This window comes from Caloenas nicobarica, chromosome 2 (assembly GCF_036013445.1).
Source record: "Caloenas nicobarica isolate bCalNic1 chromosome 2, bCalNic1.hap1, whole genome shotgun sequence".
Classification (NCBI taxonomy): Eukaryota; Metazoa; Chordata; class Aves; order Columbiformes; family Columbidae; genus Caloenas; species Caloenas nicobarica.
Genome location: NC_088246.1, coordinates 151,125,573 through 151,153,178, shown reverse-complemented (window position 1 = coordinate 151,153,178; position 27,606 = coordinate 151,125,573). Strand labels below are relative to the sequence as shown.

At 39.3% G+C, this 27,606-nt stretch overlaps 1 protein-coding gene across 9 annotated transcripts in view; it reads left to right on the top strand.

Annotated features, from left to right (window-relative positions):
* The window catches only part of ENPP2 (ectonucleotide pyrophosphatase/phosphodiesterase 2), a 55,271-nt gene that overhangs the window by 11,017 nt on the left and 16,648 nt on the right, over nucleotides 1-27,606 (top strand). For 7 of the 9 annotated variants that reach the window (XM_065627481.1, XM_065627485.1, XM_065627477.1 and 4 more), the window contains 11 exons: nucleotides 10-70; nucleotides 654-751; nucleotides 1,287-1,366; nucleotides 2,467-2,586; nucleotides 11,626-11,681; nucleotides 13,657-13,722; nucleotides 14,452-14,524; nucleotides 19,286-19,441; nucleotides 23,077-23,188; nucleotides 24,751-24,876; nucleotides 27,200-27,231. In XM_065627481.1, coding sequence (XP_065483553.1) covers nucleotides 10-70; nucleotides 654-751; nucleotides 1,287-1,366; nucleotides 2,467-2,586; nucleotides 11,626-11,681; nucleotides 13,657-13,722; nucleotides 14,452-14,524; nucleotides 19,286-19,441; nucleotides 23,077-23,188; nucleotides 24,751-24,876; nucleotides 27,200-27,231 — 980 coding nt within the window. The remainder of the gene's footprint in view (nucleotides 1-9; nucleotides 71-653; nucleotides 752-1,286; nucleotides 1,367-2,466; nucleotides 2,587-11,625; nucleotides 11,682-13,656; nucleotides 13,723-14,451; nucleotides 14,525-19,285; nucleotides 19,442-23,076; nucleotides 23,189-24,750; nucleotides 24,877-27,199; nucleotides 27,232-27,606) is intronic. The other 2 variants (XM_065627483.1, XM_065627484.1) reach the window with 1 other exon arrangement.

The following is a 27,606-nucleotide window of genomic DNA, read 5'->3' as shown; positions in this document are numbered from 1 at the left end:
TTCTGGTAGGAGAAACCCACTGGGTGGATGATGACTGCGAAGAGATAAAGGCTCCTGAGTGTCCAGCAGGGTAAGTGTCTTGCACACAACTGCAAAGTGCAACAAGGCCCATGGTCTGTGTCGTTAGGATAGTCTGGAGGAGATAGGAGCCCCTACTTCTCCTGGTGACAGTGACAGCTGCTTACCCCCACAACAGATGACTAACATTAAAAGCCCAGGTGTGTCTATCCAGGACACATCTCTTCCTGCTTAATGTCAACTCTCAGTAGCATTAGGAAAAAAAAAATGTAATAACCTGAAATACTGTCATCTTTAGTATGTGAGAATGAGCTCTGATTCTCAGAGCACACTCAAAATGCCACATGCTTTTGTTTGTGAAGAGAGAAGGCCAGCTGCCATAAGACATGTGGTTTTTAACTACAGATTGTATGCTAGGGTGGATACTCATGCATACTTATTTTGCTTTGCTGTCTACTTCTGTAAGCACTTGACTTTTTGGGCTATATGCTTTTAGCTCCTCAGGGAAGAAGTTTTGTATAGACATACAGCATATGCAGTAACTGTACTTTAGATTCTCTGGAGTCTCAGTGAGCAAGTGGAAATAAAAAAAAAAATGAAACTCTGCCTTACACACCTGCTGCTTTTGCTTTTAGCTTTGTTCGGCCTCCTTTGATTATCTTCTCGGTTGATGGTTTCCGTGCATCATATATGAAGAAAGGGAGCAAGGTCATGCCCAATATTGAAAAACTGAGTGAGTATATTTCTTTTCTTACAATAAACAAAAGACAATCTCTTGCAGTCCAGTTGTTTTCAATGTTGATTGAGTAACAGAAGCCAGCGTATCCGTGCCGGCCCTCACATTTGTGTAGCCATCTGAGGACCTGTGGCCAAAGCCCATTGTGAAACTGCAGCTTTAGTATATTTGTCCCTTAACATTAGCCTGCATTTTCACATGTTGTTTTACTTAGCAAGATACTTCCAATGACTCTGAAAGGAGGCTAGCTCAGAAAGAACACAGTCTGTGGAAAAGTAGCTGGCTCTGTAGTCCTCTGGCTGCATTATTTCAGTTGTTTACTGTGAAGTACAAAGAATGCGCAAGTGGATTTACTACTGTCTTACAGGAAGACCTACCAATGCTAAGCAGCAGAATGTTCATTTAAATTGGTTAAAATTTAACCAATTTCTGCAGCATTTTGAGTCACAGCAAACAACTTCCTCTGCTTTTGTTTTTTCATGTCTGAGAGCTTCACTTCCTAATGTTTGCTTTCCCTATTGATTTTTTTCAGGATCTTGTGGAACACATTCTCCTTACATGAGACCTGTCTATCCTACAAAAACCTTCCCCAACTTGTATACTCTTGCTACTGTAAGTGCCTGGGAAGGACTCTTTGATAAAATGTTGCATTGCAGTAGAAAAGTGAGGGTTGTGGGAAGCAAGTTTTTTTGTGGTTTTTTTCGTTTGTTTTGTTGTTGTTGTTTGTGGTTTTTTTTGCTTTTTGGCCTGCAATTATGTTAAGAATTTTCTTCAGTATTTTGAAGTCCTGAGATAAAGCATATCTCACCACTATACACTGTGGTGTAGCTATCCTGTGCTTTCTTATGCCTGCCTTTGCAGCTATTTGTACTGCTGTGTAATTACAGGTCGCAGTTTTTCTAGGGGGAAAATAATACCCCTGAAATCCTACCCACAATACAACCAACAGTTGTAGCTTCAGTGGAGTAACTGTCTCCAGCCTGGGATGCAAATGCTCCTGGGTGACAGTGACATTGCTCTCAAAGCCGGCCCAAGGGACTTCCTACCCGCAGCTGCATTTTTTTTTGCCTCCTCCTTTGTGTTTTTTTTTTCCTGCAGCCTCTGAACACATGTTAAATGGGAGGTAAAAGGAGGGGACAGATAAACAAAGGGTGGGAGAAGCCTGAGAGAAAGGGACAATACCAGAAACCTCTTACATTGCCTTCACTGCTGGACAAATTGTGATATAAGGCCATAGCTTTGGGTGACTTGCCTCAGTTTTTTTTCTTGGAAATAACTTATCTTGCAAAGGCTTTGGTGAAGATAAAACGTTATAAAATGGAAGTGCTAACTGTTACTCTGGCAACCAGAGAATGAATTACTGTTTCCAGTAAGGGAATTCATGAAGAGGAACTGAAAGTTCAAATCAATCTTCTTTTCATAAACTTTTGCTTACTTTAGATGGACTCAAACTAACTTTTAAGCAGTGAGAAAATACTTCAAAGTATCGAGTAACAGGAGTTTTTGTGCTTTGTAGCATAATTCAATCATCTCCTACTGCTTTCATTACTACAGCCAGTTTTAAATGTGCTTATCTTAAAAATACAGCCTTTTCTGGTGTGCAGTTACAAAGATACCTGTTTTAAAATCATTTAGTGGTATTTGCAGATAGCTGTGAAGAACTGGATTTGTGTGCATTAGAGTTTTACTAATTAATCTACTTTTGCACAAAGGGACTCTATCCTGAATCACATGGAATCGTTGGCAATTCGATGTATGACCCAGTGTTTGATGCCAGCTTCAGTCTTCGAGGGCGAGAGAAATTCAATCACAGATGGTGGGGAGGTCAACCAGTAAGTTTCAGATTCCCTCCTCCTCCTTTCCTCCTCCTTCTCCTCCCCTCCCTCTGTTCCGTGGAACATAGCCAATAATAATTTAAAAAAATACATCTGTGAACAATTTGTACCTAATCTTCCCCCCGGCTAGCCCTGTCTATCAATTTAATGTAACATTTTGAGTTGGCTTTTGCTTTTCAGAATAATAAAGCCATTGATTATGGAAAGGTGCTTGCATTGATAAGTATAAATTAGATGTGGCTAGGAAAAAAACCTCACTTTAGGCAACAGTTTAACATAAATTACTATATTTTCGTCATCGTAGCATAATGTTTCCTTTTCATTATGGGTTTCCCAGGTTTTCATCCTAGTAATGTTGTGGCAGTTTTAGTATTAATGTTCTGTCAGAGTAGCATGGAACATAATTATTATTTGCTAAGTCCACAAGCAGTTGCTGTTACCCGATTTGCTGCAGAGGCTGGAGAACTTTGTGAATTCATTTCTGCTTTGAGCACAGCAGCTGTGGCTGAACTAGGTCCTCTCTCTAAAGCTAATGTGGGACTCGTTTTCTCTAGCTCTGAATCTTTATTCTGGGCAAAGAAATGGCCTTCTTCAAAGTATTCTGTATTACTTCGGCTAAGAAGGTCCTTTTGCTTCTGCTGCACTTTCCCCCATTAGTGCACCCTGTGGTGGCTTGCTTTGCCAACAGAAGCAGGTTTAAATTAAACTAATAAGTTTTATGTGCAAGCAGCCAAGATGCACGCACATTTCATTGCACTGATTGCTTAGGGAACTATAGTTTAAAAGCTCCCTGACTGGTTATCCCCACAAAAGAGTGAGGTGGGGAAATTGGAAGGGATTTGGGAACACCATAATTTATCATTGCTGTTTGCCAAAGTGATCAGTGTCATCCCCCAAATCTCTTGGGACAGAAATATCCCAAGAGACTAATAGAGGTAACTTGGGTGGTTTCAGGCTTAGCAAGTGTGCATGTGTTATTTGTCTGCATGTGGTTTTAGTCTGCAACGAATGCAAGACAAGACAATTTAGAGCTGCAGGCAGATGTGTGACAGGCAGATGTGTCTGACTGTAGCTGAGCCAGAATGAGATATTTGCACTCTTGTAAAATTTGTCATCATAACAGCAAGTGTAGTCACTCCCTTGCCCAGCTATGACCCAGGTTAGCTTTTAGCCTGGGTTGTGTGGTGGTGATGAATGTGCCTAGCTATTGTCCTCCTAGATATGAGCAAAGAAGCAGGATCAAACCTAGGAGCAGTGAAAGGGTAACATCTTCATCTCAGTTACAACCAGAGCCACACAGCTAAAAGCCCTGCCTGCTGCCATCAGGTATCCAGCGCAAGGACAATATTGTGCCTCAACTGCTGTGTGACAACTTGTTAGGCAGCTGTACTTTAATTATGCATTGCAAATGTAATTGTGCATCTTACCTTAATCATTATTTGGTAGGAGTTAGTGGGGAACTAATAACTTGGGACTGTACAAATGTCTCTATTTTTAAACGATGATATTTTTTAAGTACAATATGGGTCTATAAATACTTCATCACCTGCTGTGTTGAGTAGGGAATACTGGTAATTCCCACACCATCCATTAGAAACACTCATGCTGCTCCAGAGAATAAAAAATTTTTCTGGATTCTAAACAAGAGTCAAGAAAAACCTCAGCTGAGAAGAGTTCAAGATAGTTACACAACAGTAGATGACTATATGCTGGATGAAATACTCAGAGGACAGGGGGGAGTGTTGCATACAAAAGTAAGGACATTAAAATAAACCAGCTGATCTGAAGAAGTGTTAAAAAGGAAAAACACACAAATAATGTAATAAATAAAAAATAATACTGGAAACAAATGTATAGAGGAAAGGCTGTAATTGAATCTCCATACACTTGATATGTGGGAAACCTCTAAGTTGGGCCAACCTGATGAAGTGGCCATAGTAGCTGGGTAAGGAGGTTGTAGATCTCTTGCAGAGATATAATGATACTTTCTCTGCATGTGGAGGAATCGCACATTTGATAAGATAATTGCAGATTTTGATAAGATCCTGGGTCTCAAACTGGAGTACTCAAACAACTCCAGAGTGGTACCTCGTTTGCACAGAATTGAGCATTATTATGTTTCTGCCCAGGAAGGCAGAAAAAGTGTCTTGGACCCTCAGTCTCGTATTACGGCTAAAACTGCCTGGAAGAGAGTGTTATTTAACATTGGTAATTTCTGAAATTCTTCCTTTCTGTTGGAAACTGGCTTGTTGTATATGGCTTTGTTAAAATGTGGGGGTTTTGGTGTTTTTTTCTTTTTTAATTACTTGTTCTAACACTCAACATCTTGCTGGGAAACAGCCAGATTAGCATGGACTTCAGTGGGATTTGGCAGACAAGTAGCTGAATGTTTCTACACCAGGAATTATGAGAAATTAATTTTAAGAGCATTAGGAAAAGGAGAAGCGGGGAGAGAAGGTAGCTTGGAAGTGTTTTGAGGAGCTCTAGCTGGTTGTGGAACTTACTGAAATCCAGTCATCTGATCTAGTGCACAACTTCGATTTATTATATAAGCTTTAAACCACCTTGTTTTCAAAACAAAAGTGTTTGATAGGAAACAGGCACAAAACCACTCCTCCTGTTGCTACACCATCTCACAGAAATGGTGAGTGTCAGGGCCCATATTCCCAAGGGGAAAACTAAGTTTGCTGCTCATTTTTCATGACACTGAGACTCTTTTTTTTCATCCGAAGTAACTTTAAGCACTAAATTAGGCCCCAGCTGCCTTTGGCTTCTCTTAAGCTGTAGTTTTCCATGTCTTGATTTGATGTAGTGAGCTGAAGCTTACACTAAAGAAAATACATTACTTTTTTTTTAGTGATCTTTGTGATCTTGAGAAATAATCCATTGGCCTCCCCAAGGTCAGAAGATGACAGGTATAAAACTGCCGGTTTGTGGGTAATGGGGGCAGAGAGGCTCCTTCAGAATGTAACCCAGCTTGGATGAGTTTGGCTCCAAAGACGCCCCTCTCTTCTGGAAAAAAAAGTATTAAATGTTAAGGCATGTTGTATGAAGCTTTTTTTTCACTATCAACCTTTTAAAGAGAATGCAACCTTCAATAAAGGCTCAGTTTGAGATGTTGAGGTAATCCTTAAAAAGGGCCATGACATGACTTTCCTAGGTAAGTGACAGCATGTTGAGAAGCTGTCTTCACAGTCTGCATGGTATGCCTGTAGACACTGAGCATCGTTGCCACACATTTTAACTGGATATTCCTTATTTTATCTAGATTTCGCGTTCTATATTGATCTTTGGGAAAAAACCATGTTGCTTTCCTGTTGATTGGAATTGTATTGGTTTTGACTAATGATTACAGAAAGAACTTCTTGTTTTCATGTTCTGGCTTAGTCAGCCTGAACATTGACAGGATAGTTACGTCTGAGGAGCCCAGGCTCTGCAGAAAGCTGTCATCTGCCTTTTTGTCCTGAACACATTTTGCAATCACTTTGTCAATTGGTGGAGGAAGCAGAAGGAGAAATGTCTATAATTGTCTATTTATTTTTGTCTAGCTTGAGCCATGAACAAGTAACAGGGCTTGTTGAGTCTATCTAATTATTTAATAGGCTTCCTGTACCAAAATCTTCTGTTTAGGCAAGAAGGCAATGCTTAGTTTTCAAAGCTGTGAGTTTGCTTTTGTTCTGAGTAAGAAGTATGGAAGTGGCTACTCTACGTTTTACCTTGTTGACAGGACAAATTGCAAATGGTGCAGGAGTGTAACATTTGGCACCACCCTGGTAGCAATTCTGCATGTTTGCACCAATCTTGTATGTGTTTCTTTACCTGGGAAATGCCGTAGTTTCCCCCTTCCTACCTTTGTCAGGACGTGGAGGGGATTTCCCATTTGTGCATTCCCAGCTCTCTGACACAGTGGGTGTACGTGCTTCCTCTGCTCCTGGCATGGATCTCTTTCCCTGGCTGGCGAGCACGAGCATGTTTGCACAACTCAGTCCACGGGCTGGACTTCAGAGCCATCCCTCCCATCAGCCCTGACCCGAGATGGGCTGCTGCCGGTCCTTCCACAGTGCAACAAATACGGGGCAGCCTTTGTGAAGTTGTGGGCTCTTATTTATTCATGGAAGATTAGAAGTAGAGAGGTGCCCCACTTCCTCCGCAGGTTATCAAAGACGATTCAACAGGTATCTTGAATAACTCCATGTGTAGTGTCTGTGTGCAAACGTGTCTAGCGGTAAGAAGGGAGAACTTGGGACTTCCATGTTCCGTATGGCATTGCCACCTCAATACTGCTTAGCCTGTCTATTTCTATCAATAAATAAAGGAGAAGAATTGTAGTCATTCAATGCAGAGGATATAAAAATGACAGTAATTCGACTCACAGGATATGTTTCATATACATCTAGAAAAACGTGTATTATTACTTGGGACATTTGCCAGTGTACCAGGGCTGAATCTGGGGGCCCATAATTTAACAGGTCTTTCTGCACTGGAAAAGTTAGATATTTGCTAATTCCTTTGTTGTGGTATGAAGACAAAGTAGTTTGTTTTTTTTTTTTAATATTTATTCCCCTCCTCTCTGCTTAAGCAAATGAATTCAGAAATATGGCCTTTATATAGCTTGCAATGCAATGAGGCTTGTCCCATATGCAAACCAGGGGTGTACATCTGACAGAGTTAAACAGCTGACTATAAAATTCTAACACATTAACAGTTAAAACCAACATATTTACATATGGCAAATAAATTACCTAAGCTCACAAATGGTACTGACCTTGCAGCACCTAACACAGCAAACTTGATAAGTGACCTGAACAGATGTGACCAGTCATAGAGTGTATATAACACACTGCATTTACTTGCTCAGTACTGGAACATCTAGGATTAATTAACTTTAAGGCTGTGACTCAAGCCAACAGAGAGGAAATAAAATAACTCTTGTTCCCTTCTTAATTCTGGTTGTTTTGGGTAGACAAGGTTGAGAGGGCATCAGCTAACTTTTTTTTCCCCTATCCTACATTGGCTGACAGCATAGACCCATGTTAGCCTGCGAGAAGCATGACTTGTAGTCTGTGTTGGAAAACAACAAATTTAATTTAAAGACAGTGAGAGATGTTCACTGGTGATTAGGCTGCAGTAACGGTTTACCATGGTTTTCTGCTACAGTTGCTGTCCTATAGCTGACGGTAGTAAGGAAACTTACATGCTCCTATCAGCTTCTCTAGTCTGTTGTCTAATTTTATCTAGCCCGTAAAGGACCTGGGTAACCAAGGGCACTTCTAATAGAGATTGCTACCACTAGATTCATCAGCAAACAGTCACAATTCTAAAACACACTGGAAATTTGATTTAGAGCTTGTTCAATGCAGATAGAAATTCTTCTACCTAGATGACTGCTGCTTCTCTGCATGCTTAAAGATGTCTCTGCAAGTGTATTGTTATGAGTAGCAGCTTGAGGTATGATGTTAAATAGTGTTGAATTTTCTTATTTTCATTTGAAATAAACAAAAGGTGTGTTTTGTGTTTTTTTTTTTTCCTAAAAAAAATAAAAGAAGGGGAGAAGGTCCAGTAGCATTTTGTTGTAACCTTGAGCTGAACCAGGAGCTGCCTGGAAAACTCAGGATGGAGTCCTTCAGACTCACTTCTCAGATGTTGTGGTCGGATATGACCCTTTAGACTTTGACTTCAGTGGATCATTGTCTTTGCTGTTGAGCTTATTTTGAGTGCAGCAGACACATGTCCTCATCCAAACACTTAATGCCAATGCAAATGACTGGGGAGCAGGGAGGGTGCAGTTTTCCCCTGTCTGAAGCCAGCCCAGGTGCCTTTGAATTTCTCTCCTCTACTGTTCACTTGGGAGTGCACAATTAGGAGTGATCTCCACTTGCATTACTCCTAGTTCAGAAAGGTGTCCATGTTGTTTTCACATGGCACTCATGAAGCACACTTTATGCTTGTCAGAAATCAAAAAATAGCTGCCACCTTCTTGCAGGCGTGCTGGGTACCTAGCAATGAACACAGGGCCTAATTATTCATCTGTCAAGATGACTGCAGTTTTACTTGATTGGCCTCTTGGCATAGGCTTAAAAATACTGCCTAAATAGACAGAGTCACGGGTGATTTCAGCAGCGCGAAGTCTGGAGCAGCACAGGACAGTTTCAGTTGCTGAGGATGGAACTGGGCTGATTCGGCCAAAAAGGCAGGCAGGACCACTTGGACTTGTGCAAACCAAAGCACTGGAAAGTCAAGGTAGAGTAATTAGATGCTAAAATCCAAATACTGAATTCCCTGGACTTGGTTTATTGGTACCTTCCCAAAGATATCTGCAAAATTATTTAAACTTTGCAGGAACACAAACACTTTCAAAGAAAAATAAATCGGCTGCAGCTCTGCAGGAACAATGGTTTTCCAAGTACAACAAGACTGAAAAGCGTAACAGCAGTGGAGCTGACACTCCTCATGCTAAATTTGTATTTGACCTCTTTTCTCTGCCTGATGGAGTTCGACTCTAGGAATAAATCTGCAATGCAAAGAAAAATGTAATTGCTTTCATTGCAAGCCCCTTTTCACCTGGGAAGCCCATGAACCACTAATGAACATGGAGTAGCTCCTGCCCTAGTTAGGCAGAGGGTCCAGGCTGAAGTTATATATCCTGTGCTGATTTGTATGATACAAACAAGCTTGTGGATGCATCCTTGCATTGCACTCACACCTCTGACTGCAGCGTATGGGCTAAAACTGAAAGAAGGGAGATTCAGGCTAGACCTGAGGAAGACATTTTTTACAATGAGGGTGGTGAAACACTGAACAAGTTGCCCAGAGAGGTGGCAGATGCCCCATCCCTGGAGACATTCAAGGCCAGGCTGGACGGGGCTCTGAGCAACAAGATCTAGCTGAAGATGTCCCTGCTCTTTGCAGGGGGTTGGACTAGATGAGCTTTGAAGGTCTCTTCTGACCCAAACTATTCTATGATCAGTGGGTTGTAGGCACACGTCCTCATCTCTCCTGTTCACCTGCATCCTTCTGTTCTGTCAGGGCTAGTATTATGCGAGCATTTTAAAACAATATCCCTGTTATTCAACAATTCAAAACCAAATTCCAATATTAATTCAAAGCAATTTTTATATGTTTTTTGGGGGGAGGATATTTTGCAGCCACATCATCTTATGGTCATTGTCACCATGCAAACCCCAGTGCTGATGGAAATCTGGGGCTGCAGAGGCTGTGTGAGATGCCTGGGGGACTCCCTATTTGGTGGCAGCCTGAGTATAGATTAATATGAACCAACCCTGAAATCAGACTTTTGAGGAGAAACACCTGAAAGCAGAGAAGGGTGGGCTGCAAACCTGTGGCCATTCTGCTCCTGCTCTTCCTGCATTTATTTAGTAAACCACTATTTCTGTAGAGTTACTACAGATATATTCTTCCCTGGAAAAGATGATGCATTACAAAAAGGCAGAATACAATGAAAACAAAAGATCTTTTATAGCTGTGATTTTAATTTAACTGAGTTGAGTCCAGTAAGATTTGGAAGAGTAGAAGATGAGAGATAAGGAGTGTGTCCAGGGTGCTGGAAAGGAAAAGCTGACCTGTTTTCCCATAAATAAGATCACAATATCCAAATTTAATTCCTGTTAACTATAGCCTCAGACTGGGCCAAATTTATTTCAATTAAGACTGATGCATGAGTAATTCAGGCATGATATTTGAATAATTCATACCCAGATGACAGTTTATAAGTGCCTGTTGAACAAGATAGAGGGGCCTTAAAAGTATTTTCAGAAAGTTGATTTAAAGTAAACCAAAGATTTTGTAATTATTAAATAACGGAACTATGTTTTGTCCTAATTTTCTCACAAAATGGATAAATTGCAGTATGCATAGATAACGGGAAGAAATAATCTAGTTGTACACATAGTGCTGGCCTTTAAGACATTACCTTTTTTAAAATGAGTTTTGATATAATTTAGATAGTTCCTTGCAAGAGAAGTTTAGTTCTGTAGAGCTACAAACTGATATTGTTTTCTTTACTTGATCGTGGACCTTTCTGATATTTGGTCATTCTTATTCCCGTGTCTTGTATAGATATTCATAGAATAGAAGAGAGAAAGGGTGAAGGGAGAGAGAGAGAGAAAGGTAACAAGGAAAATGAGGAGTACGGTATGGCGTTCATTAGAGAAAGATCAAACAAACCAAGTATACTCTGGTTCAAAAAGGAATAAATAGAGGGGAATATCATGAATGTTGTATAGAAGTGGGAAGAGAAAGGATTAATAATCTGTTTAGTATGAGAACAGTACCATAACACAGCAAAACTGGCAGGTTTAAACCAAACCAAAATAAAAATACGCTTGTGCAGTGTGTGACTACATTGTAGAACTTTCTGCTATAAACTGATTTATAGCCAGAAAAGTATATTGGATTTAAAAGATTGAAAAAAATTATTTCAAAAATTCATGGGGATTGATTCTGTCATTTCCATCAATCACCACTTCAGGTGAGCTGAAAAAGTTCTTAAACTTCTATGGAGGAGGGGGTCCCTCCTTACTTCCTTGAGATCCCTGCTCACTCATCTGCGTTCTTGTTTTAGTACTCTTTCCTAACACGTTTTTCGTTGATGGCTACTGATGGTAGAATATGGGGAAAGACATTTACTCAGATGCTGGTTAGTGTCAAGCCATGTTCTTACCCTACTGAGTATCCTCCAAAACTTGAACACTAAAAGGCTCAGGTGAGTAATGGCTGGTTTTTGAAAATTAAATTGAATACTGGAGAAATTCCTTGCCATAGACATGAATACTTTGCCTTAAAGGCAACACAGGGATTTAGGGGTGGAAGTCTACAGGGCAGGACCTCATCCACTGCTACAGAATTTGCATAGGTTTGTTGCTCCATGGGTGTGAATTAGGGACGCAGGCTGAAAACTGCAATTTTTACTTCTAGGCTCTGGGTAGAAGAATGTGTCTTGAAAACATTTTTCTTTTGATTTTTGAGGGTCGTTAAAGATCTGAACGCATTCTAATCTTCTTATATTTTCCTCATTAGATTTGGATTACTGCAGCTAAGCAAGGGGTGAAAGCTGGCACGTTCTTCTGGTCTGTGTAAGTGCCCTTTCTTTTCTGGAGATTTGTAACTAATATTTCAGAATTAATTTGTTGCAAGTGTTTATTAAGTCATTTTCCTTACTCGAAGCATTCAGTAACTTGGAGACCATAGCTGTAACCCTCCTTTATTTCACTTGTGCGGTATTTCTGATAACTAAAGCTGGTGCTACAGGTTGCTTCTTTAAATTCATACACTGACGTTTAGCATTGTCCGAAGAAAATATGTGTGATTACGTGAAAAATTATTTAATTTCATGGTGTGTTTTTCTGCCTCCTTATTATTGCTAGCACTGTTTCCCAGTCCTCTGTTTGTGGAAGACTCTTTTATTGTCCTCTTATGTCATCTGACATCAACAGCGTAATTGACTCAAAAACCTGACTCATTCATTTTACAATCCAGTCTGACCTTTGAGTAAGATATTCAGTTTCTCTTTCTTAAAAGACAGCCTTGAGGATCTTTGCTGTTCATTCTTTTATTTAATGGTTCCAAATTATTTTCCTTTGTCTCAACTAAGATGTATCTTCCTAACCAAAAATGAATGAATTTTTATAATTTCTGAGTCCTGAAGAATTCATAGGAATCAATCTCTCTATTCCATTTTAGTGGCAGGACAGCAGGATGAAATAAAGTGGGCAAACTCAAGGTTGAAGTACTAAGGGGGTTTGCCTATTTTTTGCAATTCCTCTAGGAATAATACTCTTTGCTACTCTGAACATCATATAGCATTGGATTTGTCATATGAACGATATGTCGTATGAATGGCAACATAAGGGAGTGAGACAGAAACTTTATGTATGAAAGAAATAAATATGCCTTAAAACTGTATTATTTAATTTGGGACACAGAATATTTTTGGGAGAATTTTCAGGTGAACTCTTAGGAAAACAGAACTGTTGAAAACATCTTAGTCACAAATGACTTAATTGAAATAATGATTTTTTTTTTCATATTGCACAACTAATAGAAATTTCAAAACTGGGCAAAACCCAAGATTATTTTTCTGCTTTATGATATTGCCTTGTTTGTAAATTTTAGCAAGTTCTCTGTGTAGTTGGAGGCTAAAGACCACTGTTGTACGAGGTATTAAAGGCTAACTTGTTTCAAAATGGCTGTTGGCATCTCTGTTTATCAGATGTTTCCAAACAGTGCTGAATTCAATTCAGCATGGTGAATCCAAGACGGTTGTATTTGATTCCTGCCTTGGGATTCTGCTATTGATCTAGTGGAATCTGGACTGACTTTGCTATTGTATTAAAATAACTGCGTGGTCCCTGGCCTGCCAAGCTTTCCTGAGATGAGATATCTGGAACTTTAACAGCTGTTTGTAAGGTTAGTCACTCTCATAGCAAGAACTTGGCCTCAGCCAAGTAAGAAGTCTCAGGACACAAGCAGCAAAATGTTCTGCAGAGGGAGAAACCGTCAAAGTTGTGCAAGTCACCATGTGATGGCCTGGTGTTTCCGATGGCTCCGTTTTGATTTACACCAGCCCAGCCCTCAGTTCAGTTACTATTAAGTCAATGGGAACTTTTCCATTGTCTTCAAGATGACCAGAGCAGGATGGTTGTTTAAAGCTGTACTGATGTGAGCAATTTAATGGTTTATACTCATGCCAGCCAACCAACGGCAACACCGTTGTGCATAAAAAAGGCTCATCTGGGTTAAAACGATGAGAATGGATCTTCATTCACACATATTTTGAACAGTTAGATTTACTGCCGTGAGCTCTGACTCCAAGTTACGGAATTTTAATAATTTTTTTTTTTTGGATATGTGGACATCCAGGAGATCTGAAATGCCTCTGTTTGAAAAATAAGAATCAGTAGCAAGCAAGAAAGAAGACAGAGCATACTGAAAGCAAATGATGTTATTGTGATTGATTTTAATCATGTCAGAATCAGCTCAAAGCAAGGCTTTATTAATCCTTTTTGTATTCTATGATAACAAGGTATATTTTTGTATTTTGTTGTCCAGTGTCATCCCCCATGAGCGCAGAATATTAACAATACTGCAGTGGCTAACCCTTCCAGACAATGAAAGGTAATTCACTTATTGTCTTCTGCTGTTGGGTAACTGCTAGCTTGACTTCTCTTTAAAAGTAGCTGGAAGAACAAGGGGAAATTTAATTCTAAAAATATTTTTTGTCTATTACATGCTGCCACTGATTTAAGATTTTGTTTGGGGTTTGCCTTTAGTTTTGTGGCGTTTGTTTTTTTTAATTTATTTATTTTTTAATCTCCCCTTTTAACCGTCAGCATTTTGATTCTTCTCAATAAATGTATGGTATTAATTTATTTCTTATCAAAAAGCATTTGTTACATGGATTAACTTGGATTGTTCTTATCCCACTGAGTCTGTAAAGGTTTAACAACCTTACAGGCAACGGCAGTTGCAGAACTGGACCCTGAGGACTGGGAAAATGTTAAGATTTTAATTAGGAGTATTTTTTAGTACACAAGTTCCCACATGCTGCTGGCTGCCAAGCTCAGGCGAGCTGCTGTTGTCATCTGTCCTACAAGACTTAGAAAGAACGTGTGTCCTCAGATGGTGCCCCATGTGCCTCCCTGCATGTGTTCTTGGATTTAATAAAACTGTAGAACAACTAATTGCTTAATCATACCATGGAAATATGACTGAAAAACAGTTCTTTTTCCATAAAGCCAACTCTCATTGGAAGCTTGACGTGATTTGACTTGACCTAATAGGTATGTGGGTTTTTTGTTGATGCTGAAGGAAAGCTATCCTGAACAAAACCTTGCTTTCTTTCAGGCCTTATGTTTATGCTTTCTACTCTGAGCAACCAGACGCTGCTGGCCACAGATACGGTCCTTTCAACTCAGAGGTTAGTACAGACTCTCTCCTGCAGAAAAAGCACGTGTCTCAGATACGTTTTTGGGATAATTGCCACTGCTCAGGAGTATCATTTTTAGCAACCTTTTTCCCCCGGTTTCTGCAGTGTGCTTCCCCTCTGCCAGAGAAAGCAAAGTTATTGTCTAAAGGATTTATCATGTGGGATTCACTTCTGAGAGAAGGAACTGCCCGTGCCTTTCAGGAAGCTGTTTCTCTTTGTTATATGATGATGATGCAAATGGAAAGATTTATTTGGCAAAGACAGGAGTATATCTGGGTGCAACAGCATAATTTAACTTTCCTCCAACAATTTATCCTTCTTAAAAGTAGTAAAAATATAACGCAGAAAATATTGAGGAAAAATGCAGAGAAGAAAAAGCTTTCTTTAAAGCTGACAGCCTGCAGTAGCCAAAGTAATAATTCCAGTCAGTTGTGAACTGTAAAATGCTGCTATTTCCAGTTTCATACAGGCCCTACGGGGGTTCAGAAAGCTTTGCCAGTACTATTCCCTCAGGACAGGGCTGTTGAGTTTGGTGAAAGTTTTGAAGCACCATGAGGTATTTTAATAAAAAATTATGTGCAAACCACTACAGCGGTTTAACCCCTTCTTTGAGCTTTGGGTACCTGTCTGGGACCAATACTTCCCTTCCAACAATGTCCAGGTAAAAAGAACTTAAAGACTCTGCACTTGTCTGGGATTTGTGGGGAGGAGAAGTAAATTCTGCACTCGAGTATCCTACTGTCTGGCATCTCTGATGATCTCTGACATCTGGCAAAGGTCTCCTAGTTTTGGTGCAAATGTATGCCTGCAGATTGCCATCACAAGACTTTATGAGTTTTTATACATGCTTTTAAAAGGGTAAACAAATGTTTGCAAATCTTTGAGAACTGAGAAGTGTGTCAGAGACCCACTCTTTGGAAGGTGATACAAATCTCCCTGAGCAGCTGGGTACTCAGCAGTAGTTTCTTACTTGTTTAGCATACATCTGATAGCTGTTCTTTCCTGGAGAAGTGAGGAAAGAGAAGCAGCATTAATCTTTTTTAATATGCTTGAGTTATTTGGGCTGTTTAAATAAGTTTGCAGCAGTTATGAACTTGCTGTGGGTGTCATCCGTGTTGAAGCAGTTTGAGCTGTGGTCCCAGAGCTGCGAGTGTGAGGAATTACTCCAAACCAGTGCGGAAACACCACACTGGATAGGAAGTAGTCATCCTTTTTCTGCATAAGCAGTGGTTTAAACCTGCCAGAACTCTTGCTAAATTGACAGCGATTGGTATATATCTCCATGTTTTCACTTGGCTCAGAACAGGAGAGGTGTCTGACTCGGTAAAGCAAGGTATTGGTAATGAGAGCTCTCAGATTCATGGATAGGTTACTCAATGATGCTTCACAGTTCCTCTTATTGAAGTGTTACGGATGTGTGGCTTATGTCTGACAACTCTGATTTTATTTATCTGTAGACAACCATTTCCTTCTGAACAGAGTTGTGGGGCTCTTTCCCTGGACTTAACGGAGACTAAGAAGATGCTGGCATGAAATTTGTTCTTTAAATTGTAGTCTTTAACGAATCGGTTTAGCATCCAATGTGATAATCTAGTTTCAGGTTAATTATAAGTGTCTAAAGAGTGAAGTGTAAATGTATCATCATGGGAAAAGTCAATATAAAAGCAAAAAGCCCCCAAAGGCTCCTCTTGTTTGGGGGATCTTCTGGATGGTTATCTGAAGGTTGACCTCTAATTGCAAGGCAAAGCTTAGGCTCTTATAAGGTGTGAATTAGTAGCTTATGAAAGTTTTACAAATAAATTGATTTATGCCATTTGTGTTAAACACAAGAAGAGCATGAAATTGATTTTTAGCAAATAGAGAACAGATGAGTTAGCAGATGAGCATGCATGGGTTTGCAGTTCAAACAGTGGCCATAACTTCGTGAATGGAAATTTAAATAAATGAATACAGCTGTGTAAGTATACAGACCCTGAGACTTGCTAGAGGCCTGGTTTCAGGATAGAAAAGCTAGGAAGTACTTTATATTATTTCTCTTGACACTGTTTTCAACATAAATTTAGGAGCTATGAAATGTACATAAATCAGCTGGGAAGAAAGTCCTTCAAGGGATCCCTTGCAGCTGCTTCCTTGATACCAAGGGCACAACCTCCCTGTGAAATAATTCTTTTCTTGTATATAGCTGGCAGCAGTTAGACAGTTGGAGTGCTTCATTTTCCTTTGTGCAAAGGCAGATCAGCCAAACAACGACATTTGAAAACAAGCTCTTAATAATTCTGTGTTATATTTAAAATGACCTTCATATTTCTTTTTTTGAAGAGTGGATATTTTGTACTGAGTTTTTCTTGCTGAATTTAGTATCTTGAGGAATAGTTTTATGCATTGAAAACCTCTAAAATGTCCATTATAGTAAAGGGAATGTTTACTAGAGCTTATGATACCAAATAATGTTCCAAATGTATTTTAAATGTATAATCTTAAAGGTCTAATGGCATCCATTCCTGATAATTTTCAGCTTCCAGACTTCAGCAGATCACATGTAGATCTTCACAGGACATACATAATACTCTATATGCAGAGTGTCTTGAAAGCTAGAAATGAAGGGACTTAGAAGCACTTAAACTTTATTGGTGAATTGCCAGTGTTGTTGATATAAATGGAATACAGGTCATGTCCAGTGTCCATTACTGTAACTTTGCATGTCCTCCAACATTATGAATTTTGGTATAAATTAGTTGGTTGTTTATGTTTAAGAGATTTTGGTTTGGTTTGGTGGTGTTTTGTGGGTTGGGTTGTTGTCGTTGGTTTGTGGGGGTTTTTTTTGTTTGGTTGTTTTGGTTTTGGTTGGTTTTGTTTTTTGGGTTTTTTTTTGCGGGACATGAATAACTTCTAAGAAGTATTTCAGTGGGTTCTATTACATTTCCAGGAGTAGTTATGCGAGTTATTAAATATGTGCTTGCTTTTGATTTACTTCTGCATTTTTTTTTCCTTCCCTCTGTGCTTCTGCAGTTGAACTCTGGTAGGTTGGTCCGCCCGGGTCAAGAAGCAGAGCTTTGGCTGGCTAGTTACCCTTGTGATGTTACAGTTCCCTTCTGTAAGCGAGGAGAGATTTGTTTCCCTCCTCCGTAACTCTGTTCTGACACTTCTCAAGCAAGACTAAGATTTGGCTGGTTAATAAGAACTTGGCTTTTTTTTTTTTTTTTTCCTCCTAGCTAACTTTTTAAAAAAATAAAATATTCTAGAAGTATGCTACCATAAGAGCTCTAAAACACATCAAAATCTGGCATTGCTAAGCCGTTCCTGCTGCTCCTCTAACACACTATCTTGAGACGGCCGTTTCCAGCGTTCGGACCTGGGTCTCCTGCGCTCGCGTGTTTCTGCATTGTGGAGCTCGCTCTGAGCCGATTCCGAGACAGTAAAACAAGAATCCTTCCTTTCCCTGCCGCTCATCAGGACTGCACAAAGCTTGAAGCGTTTTAAAAAAACAGAAAACTCTGGTGCTGCTTTATTAAAATGCCTTTCTGGAGAGAGACGAATGAGACTGGACTAGAAACTCCTTTCCAGCTGCTTGCCTTGGAAGCAATGAAACAGCATGGCAGATGGTAACATCCCCTTCCTCCCCTTCCCTGTTCTTGTAGCTCTGTAACTGAACAACTGCGAGAAGCTGTCTAAGTACACAGAAGTTAAATATCATCGTAAATCTCCGACTCTTCTCAAGCCCACTCAGCGTGCCCCGTTATACGCGGCATGTCGTAGTTACTGTCTCCTGGTAGGCATCGTCTATCAGAACTTCACACGCAATCCTGAGCGGTGCCAAGAGCCTGCAACTTTGTCAAAGTCAGTGAGAGTGGTACGGTTTAAAATTACAAGCAAGCTGATTAATTGGATAGTATTTTTTTCCAGTTATGTGTTAATTTTTTTTCCCTTCTACAAGTCTGTCTCAGGTATTTGTGAATTTATGAACAATAACATTAGTTAATTAGGTGCCACACTGGAAGTGCTAGGAAATTAAATTCTCAAATTGCCCAAGAAGCTGGTAACAAGGCAGGCAGCAGTGCAGCTTTGTGCCACTGCTCTGCCCTGCCCAGCTGCTTTGAAGGATACGCTGAGACTCACCTTCGTAGCTTTGTCCTACAGACCTGCAGTCCCCAGGCAGTGGCTGGTGGGGTTCTGGTGATCCCAGTGGGGTGCATGGCCTGGCACGCAATGGTGGCATCTGATAATGCTACTGCTGTCACTGATTCAGCCAAAAAGTGGGTGCAGGAAACCTTGCAGAAAGCCATTTGGACTGGACAGGATCTAGTACTCACTCGTACCTAAACCATCATCGAAGCGAAATGTTGCGTTTCCACCAGCACTCTACCCCAGACACTCATTAAATTGTATGCAATGACTTTACTTAAATTGAAACAGCTTATTTAAATTTTGATAATATTGATAGATTAATATTTGATCAATGATCCCCCCATATAACTATATCTTTTCAAAACCAGAAGCCCCACCTATCTTCTGAAACACCAGTTTCACTTGCTTTTATGCTGTCTGCTCTCATAACTGCTGTTCTGCTTTCAGTACAATTTAGTGGATTCCTCCTTAAAAAGAGATAGATCCTAAATTGTCCAAAAACCTAAATTTTTGAAAAGGCCACAGCATTTATGCTTCAGGATTATCTGGCACAGGTAGCTTTACTATCTGATGTGAGCCAAGACAGGCTTTTTTTCTGAGTCCAGACATCTCTCCCCGCCAGTACAGGAGAGTAGTTATGGCTCCCCTCTTACTCCGCCTAAGAGACCTAAGAGAAAGCTTCCTCCTAAGAGGAGACAGGAAAGACCAGTTGCAGCTCCAAAGGAAAGAAGAAGAAAAGTACATAGAGTGGATCAATATGCCGTGGAAGGTCGTCGGAAGAAAGTAAGTTTACATATGTTCCGAAATTTTATGATGGAAGTGCCACTTTTTAGGCACTACTCTAGCTTTACTTTTTTCAACTTGGGAGTTCATTCTGTGCTTCAGGCTGAGATTTTTCAGACAAAACTTCTATAAATGTACTGAAGGACCCAAAAGAAAGCAGCCAAACAAGACCAAACATTCTGGGAGCTGTGTTTTTCTTGTTTCAGACTCTGTTTGCATTAAGGAAAGTCATCTATATAATCTCTTTATATTTTTAAATCCAGCCATCAGCTGGAGGCAGTGTCAGATAAATCCCTGGGAAGACACTACCAGTGTTCCTAACCCTTCTGAGCCATTACAAATTCTGCAATATGTTGTAACCTCCTTAAGTCCTCAGCTCATGGGAGCCTGGTGATTATTTGAGATTCTGTGTCTAGACGTCATGGTTGTGGAGAAGTCCTGAAAATGTCACTCAAAATCTAAAAGGGAAAGAACTTTAAAAGAGTTGTTTTAAATATATATATATATCTATCTTAAAGCCAGTTTGTGACTTTGGAGGGTAGAGGATTCTTGATTACATGTTTTCTGGATGCTGTATTTGCAACAGAAGTGGTGGATAATCTGTTTTCACAAGAAAAAGATCAAATAGAAATTGCTTTGCTAGGCAAAGGTGCAAGTGGAGGAAAAGTATATTCCTTAGTGTACTGGCTTTCTCCATCTGGCACTAACAGCCTAGAAGGGGTTGTAGGCCACTTCAGTATTATATTAATTTCAGAAATTTAACTAAGTAATTCAAAAAGTCTTCAAATAAACAAGCTAAATATTTATCCTTTAGGTTTTAAACAAAAGCCTTTAACACTCCACTGTATCCTACAACAGGCTCTAACCGCTCTTCTCAATAGCTTTTTTGCAGGGGGTCTTTTTTGACTTGTTGCATGATTCAACTTAAAACAGTTATTTTGAGACCAGTTCTTTAAGTGTAAAGGCATGGCAGACAGGAACACATTAAAAATTATCAGGTATAAGAAAACGGGAATTTTTTCAGAGAACTTTTAACACAGATATACCTGAGAAGAGAACTGATAACGGCCATGGATGATATTGCTATTACTCATTAATTTGCCATTCCAAGTTATAGCCTTCTGGCATGAAGTATAGCAGATATCTTGACACATTCCTACTGATGTGAGCATATGCAACTCTTCCTTTTTTTCCTTTCTTCCTCTGGATAAAAAGGTCATCCAAAACTTATCCCTAAAGAACTCTTCTTGATAAGTCATCAGTGAAAATTTATCGTTATTATTTCAGAAAAAAAAATCCTACTATTACACAATAGTTCCCATCTTATCTGCAAGTGAATCTTCTGGTGCTGTTTGAGAGCAATCAAATATAGTACAGGCTGGATCCTACCAAATGAAAAAAAAAAGGATAAAGTGAAATTCTGTCTTCCTTCCAGTCAAGCTTCTTCTATGAGAAAACTCAAGAGAGAATCCAGTTGTGGTCTGTATGTCTCAGATGCCATACCCAATGCTTTCACAATAGTATCAACTCTTTATTGTAGCACCATCTTAGAGATCCATAGATCTTGAAAGATAAAACGTTTCTCTACAGCTTTCCAAAGTCTTGATATCAATATACTAGGTGAAGAAAGGTATATGCAAGAGTTTTATTCATTTATCAATAACTCTTTGGAAGCTGCATCTGGGAAAGAACATGAGCCGCAAAAGTAGCACGTCCACATGAAGAATCCTTGCCAGAATGTGCCACCTACAGCCAGCCTTAGGCTGCAAAGACCATTTTGGGAAAAATGTGAGAATCTTATAGTATAATGAAAGATTGCTGAATTTAAAAATTGAAGAGAGACAGAATGCAATGGGATGAAGAAATATTGGTGAGGGCCTTTCTAAGAGCAGCTCTGAACACAGTCAAGTAGTGAAAACTGCAAAGTTGGAGGTTTGGGGTTTTTTTGTGGTTTTCTGTGAGAGTTTCTTGTTTCTTTTAAGAACAGGATTTTTCATTTATATTGACTTTCTTACATTTTTAGAAATGTCTCTGCAGATTTACAGATTAAATTGGTGAAGAGAGTAGCTAAAAAAAAAATTACCATCACTTGAACTCCTTGAAATCTCTGGAAGTATTGTTGCTTTATTCATTTTTATTATTTTTTTTTAAAGAAGCCTCAAGCCTGCTGACAAAAGTAAATATTAATGGGAAACCCATCTGGATTTGCAGTTTCCTTGAATAAGCTTTGGATTCTGAGTAAAAACTGCATTTCCTTATATGATCGATATTATACAAATAGAGTTTCATAAAAATGGAATTCCCATTCATTGAAGAAATTCTTTGTATTTGAGAGTGGAAGAATGATGAAACAGACAAGTTTCATTTTTTTTCTAAACTCAAACTGTTTCAAAGTTTTAACTAAACTGACTACTTAGGCTTTCCTGAATTAGAATATTTCAAAATTTTACCCTTTGCCTGAACCACTTCCATATGTTGCAGAAACTGTTCCTCCTGTTCCCCACTGTGATTCCATCTCCCATGAGCCACTTCACCATGTATTTATAGTGCCACATGGGAGATGATATTTCCAGTCTCATCTTAAAACCTATCAGATTTGTTTAACATCCATCTCTTAATGACTCAGGCAGAGGGAGAATTTCTGAACCATCTCATTCTGGGTCAAGCTAACATGGTGTTTATTTTTTCTTCTCAGAAAATTCTGCCAAAATCTAGTGTTTTTCTCATCCAAAATTTGTTAGCATTCTGTTTGTCGCTAGGAGGATGTTTTGTTGCAGATACTTGGACCAGCCAAATCAAACAGACAAGCGAGGAGAAGTTGGCATATAGTGACAAGAAATGTTTTCTTCTCAAAACCAAAACAAAATCGGTGTCTTCTGCCTAAAATCTGACTTTAAAATGTTTCCCTTCTCTGTGCCATCTGGTAAAAAAATCTTTTATTTTCTTATAGCTGAAAATGCAAACCTGTGAACATGTCTTGGTGTTTTCTGTTTTGTTTCTTGATGAAAAGGAAACTTAAATGAAGAGATCACAGTGCTGTATGCATGTCTTATGGGGCCTTCTGACAGTTTTGCCAAAACTGTCATCTGGGCTGTTGGAAACTCTTGGCTTTGAAGCTGAAGAACGTTCCCTCTGAGCCTTGTGTGCTACTCCAGCGACTTGCATGTTGTCATCCTCCCGTCAGGTGTCCTTCGAAGTAAATTTCATTAAGTGACTTCGCACATGAATGCCAAGTCCAAAGCTTCATTTCATGTTCACATAAAATAGCCTTTTAAATGTATGTGTCTAAAGGTGTGGATAAGAAACAAACTTAACCCCAAAGTCACATGCATTTTTCTAATATCTATACTTAGTTTTACCAAAGGTACACATGTCCATGGGAGGCCTAGGATCAGCCATAAAGATCTTTTGCTTTCTTGTGTCAGCATCTCAGCAAGGTTTTCTCATGATGCAATCACAGTGTGGATCTAGGGAAGGAAATGGTGTGATAATTGCAGGTGTAACAGCTCAGCCAAGGCTTTGCCTCTTGACCTGGATGGCCTGTCAGAGTTTTGCCAAAGCACCTCCCTTTGTAGAAGAAGGGGGAATATTGCAGTGACAGAATTAACTTCTTTTCTTTCTGCATATTTATACAGATGATGGTGAATCCCCTGAGAGAGATTGACAAGACAGTCGGACAGCTAATGGATGGACTGAAACAGTTGAAACTACATCGATGTGTCAATGTCATATTCGTTGGTGATCATGGTAAAATGAACAATATTCTTTATCAGTATATAAATGCTTGAGCAATGTTGCTGTACATATAACAGGTGGCTTAAATGAAAGTTCCATTTAAGATATTTTTCTGATTTTTTTCTGGTAGTTTAAATCCCCTCAACCAGCCAGTTGGTGTGGACTGGCCACTCAGTTCACCTGTTAATTGTTGTTGGAGGACAATCCTCTTTCGTAACAGTGATCTGGGTATTTATTGGCAGTGCTCACCTTTACTCGTGCTTCTTTTGGTGTTTTCACAGACAATTTTACAAACAGCTTAACATTATAATAATTTCTAAATTTCTTCAGTTCACCTACATTAATAATGATGAAATAAGTGCTTGAGTGTGACAAAACATACTTGGCAAAACTATTTTATAGGTAATTATTATTATTAATAATATACCTCCACTTGAGTTTTTCAAAGCTTGGCGTTATTGATATCACATCCAAGTGAAGCTCTCATTGCATGTATCGGAAGGCTATAATGTGTATAGAGTAACCTTTTTGGCAGTTTTTATGGAAGGAAAATATTTAGTAGCAGAGTTTTCCTTTTAATGAGAACAGGAGTAGGACTTCAGAGAGAGACATTTCTATGACAGTTAGTGGGTCAAGTTATCCTACTACAAGAAAGACTGGAGTACCTGTAAGGGATGGTGTCCAGCTTGGATGGCAAATGTCATCAAAATAATGGAGGAAGGAGGAAAACAGTAAATAGATATTTTGGGGTCAGCTGGAGAGTCACTCAAAAGCAGAGATTTTATTTGATAGGTCTCATTCTTTTGGACATCAGTAGTAACTTTACAGTAGAAGAAACAGTAAATATTAGCGAAGTCAAAAAGAAAAAGGAAGTTTTATTAAAGAAAAATTGACCATGCTTGAGATAAACCTGCTTTTTTGCATAACTTTTTAATGATGCTACCAAAGGTCCTGTTGTGTTTAGATCTTTGGTTATGAAAGTCTCACAAGGACTGCTACATTATCAATAAAATGGCATATGCCTCCTTTCTGGCTGTGGGGAGAGAAGGGTAAGGGACAGGAAGGATTTCCAGGGGAGGCAGTTTGGTGCAGAGAACTGCCTGTGACTGGCAATACATTCCTTCCCACCACAAACAGCTGTAGGAGAGAATTGTTTATCTGTGGCTCCCTTAGAACAGACCACCAACAGACAATACCTTTTGTGTGTGACTTCTCTTAAAATCCTTTGTTTAAAAAAAGAAAATAAATCCCAAATTCATACAGTAAACTAGAAACAGACTTTGATTTTTCCATGAGCTTAGTTTACAGTTGTGTTAGTGCACACACGTTATATATGGTGACTGTTTCTATGTCGTTGAGACTGGTATTTCTCTTGTGTAGGCAAGTGCTAAAATCACCCCTAGTTTGGCTCCTGCCAGTGACTGATGATGGAATTACATGACTGGAAAGAACAAAAATAATATTAGTCATTCAAAATAAAAGAATACATAGGCTGATTGAGGTTGCTTTTTGTGCTGTTTTGGAAAAATATGTTTATTTTCCAGCTGGATTAATTTCGCATTTTCTTTCTGCAGGGATGGAAGACACTACTTGTGAAAGAACTGAATTTTTAAGCAACTACCTGACTAATGTGGAAGATATCATTTTGCTGCCTGGATCTTTAGGGCGAATTCGCCCTAGGTCTAGCAATAACCTAAAATGTAAGTTAATTTAATTGTATCCCTTATGTTCTGAGAAGTAGACTTCATCCCTTTCTTGGGCTGATGTTGTCCAAAGGGTGTAAATTCGCAGTGTATTGGTGGGACATTGAGAGGGAAGCCCAGTGAAGACCACCCGCTTCCCCCCTTCCCAGTCTGTAGTTCACAGACCCCGCAGTGGTAGAGCTGTGTCAAGCGGATGGGGGACAAATTCTGGGTTAAACCCATCCTTTTACAGCAAGGAGAAGTGGGAACTCTTGAAGCCAGTTCCACATGCCAGTTCACATGTCATTATGAGTTTATTCGTGCACTTGTCCCCTATGTCATCAAAAATGGGACTTGGGAGATCTCAGCACTGCATGGATTGGATATGGAAAAAGCATCTGGTATATTTTCTGAGCTAATGGAAAAAAGTGAATGGTTAATCTTGAATTCAGTAGCTTCTTCATACTTTTGGAACAGATGAGAAGCAGCGTGAGTTGCTAAACAGCAACAGGCTGGGGACGTTGAAGGATATAAGGGAGATTTAGAGCATGGATTCAGGGCCAACGTTGACAGTAGAACTTGCTGCTTTTTTGTACCATGCTGTTAGCAATTCACCCTGATGTGGGGTTTGGTATTAGCTGATCTTTGATGAGATGACTCAGGGCTCAGGCAAAAATCTTCTGGTGGAGCTGACTCTGTGATTTAAAGTATTTCAGACCCAGCTGCCCTTGCTCCACTCTGCTGAGGACTGTTGCCTCCAAGGCAGTGGTACCAGGACGGGCTTGTGCCAGTGCTGTGGTTGCTCTTGTTCAGCGTACCCAGGCAAACCCAGCTTTGCCAGCAGTTTAAGCTAACATGCAAACTGTGAAATTCGTAATCTAGCCATGTTTTTTGCAACATGTGCTGCGAGGGTGACAACGTTCAGTAGAGGGGAAGATGAGATGGTTGGGACAGCCAACTGACCCCTCATAACACTTTAGATATACTTTGGTTGAGGGCAGATTTCACAAAAAGTTGTTCTTCAAAGATCAAAGTTTTTCAGAGTAGTAGCAGAAATTATAAGAATGTGGTAAAACTTTCTTAGATACTGATTTACGTATGCTTTTATTTTATTACAAGCTATTTTACCTGGGCATGTATGCTCTAGGAATACAGGATGAGTGTGTAACGATTTGTGGAAAACAGTGTTGTACATTGATAAAACTCACTAGTCTGGCATAAAGACTGAATTCTTACACTTCACAGTCTACTGAAAACTTATATTTCAATTCTGAGAAGATTTTTTTTTTTTTTAAATCTTTCAATCCTTGAATTCCCAAATTGCTGAGAAAACCTAGTTTTCTTTGGAGGATGAATGGCAATATCCAAAAGGACCAGCTACTCTGACTGACCTCCGAGTCATGCTACTGCTGTTCCCACAATACCATTGCCCTCTTTTGGCCTTTGTCCATAGCTGCCTACTTTGAATGCTGGCAATTCCTTATAAATCAGCAGTTTGAACATAGAACAAAGAAACATATTCCTTAGTTTTAGAGCTGGAGTTTGCCCCCTTAAATGGCAAATTACCGACTGTTTTATTCCTCCTCCATTTTCCTATCGATAACATTGCCTTTAGGCCTGCAGACACACTTTTGCAATGGATAAGCCTGTAGCTTGTGTTTTGAGATTCGCTAGAGCTTATTTCAAGCTCAGCCAGATTGTGCCTTAAGCAGCCAAACGGACAATAGTTAATCAAGAGATTTTCACAAATGTTGTTTGTTTCTTTTCTTTTTTTCCCCACTATTCTGGAAGAAGATGGAGTTAGTTTGGACCATTGCTGGTTTGGGGCTTTCTGCATCTTATATATCCCTTTAATAGTGCAAAAACATATCCAGAATATTTTACTGTGGTTTTTCACTTACTCTATAGTAGCCTGTGAAATGTTAAAAGAGACAAAAAATGCTACATATTTATCTTACTCTGCTTCTAAGGAAGTGTGCTATGGCATTCAAATGTGCTTTCAAAGTTATTCAAGGAAAGTCTTCGTGTTTGAGGATGACTTATTTTAAAGGAAAGCTGTCAAAGGACTTGAAATTATATGTTTTCAGAAAATAGGACAAATATTAAGCTAAACTCCAAGTCATAAAACCATAAGCAACATTACCTAAACAACTAAAATATCACTAAGTATGCACACTTAGACTTTAGTTCACATTCAGGATATTTTATCTGATATATACAGTATACTTTTAGTAAAGATCAGCCAAGTTTTAGGAAGAATGCTGCTGTAAAACTACATTATTACCATGTGTTTTCTCTACAAATTGTTCATCTTTTTTTTTTTCTTTTCTTTGCTTAACAGATGACCCTAAAGTGATTGTTGCCAACCTTACAGTAAGTATTTAGGACTAGGAGGTATCTCTGTCTGTACTGCACTGCTCACTTCACATCTTAATTTAGGGCATTTTTCAGCATTCTCTCCTCACTCGTTAGGCAGGAAAACCAACCATTAACGTGAATAAAGAGTGTAAAATGGTGCCCTTCATGAGTACAGATTAATGTTTGTCATAAATCCCACTGTTTGCTGCTGTAGTAGCTTTTATAACTTTTTTGGGCAGTGCAAAGCCAGAATCTCCCTCACCGTCATGACTCCCTGAATTGAGTCTATTTATTCGTTCCTTCAGAAATGGAAAGTAATCTTTTAGGGTAAATATTTTACTAGCATTTTGAAGACACTGAAAAAGTTCATTTGATAGGTTTCAACTATAA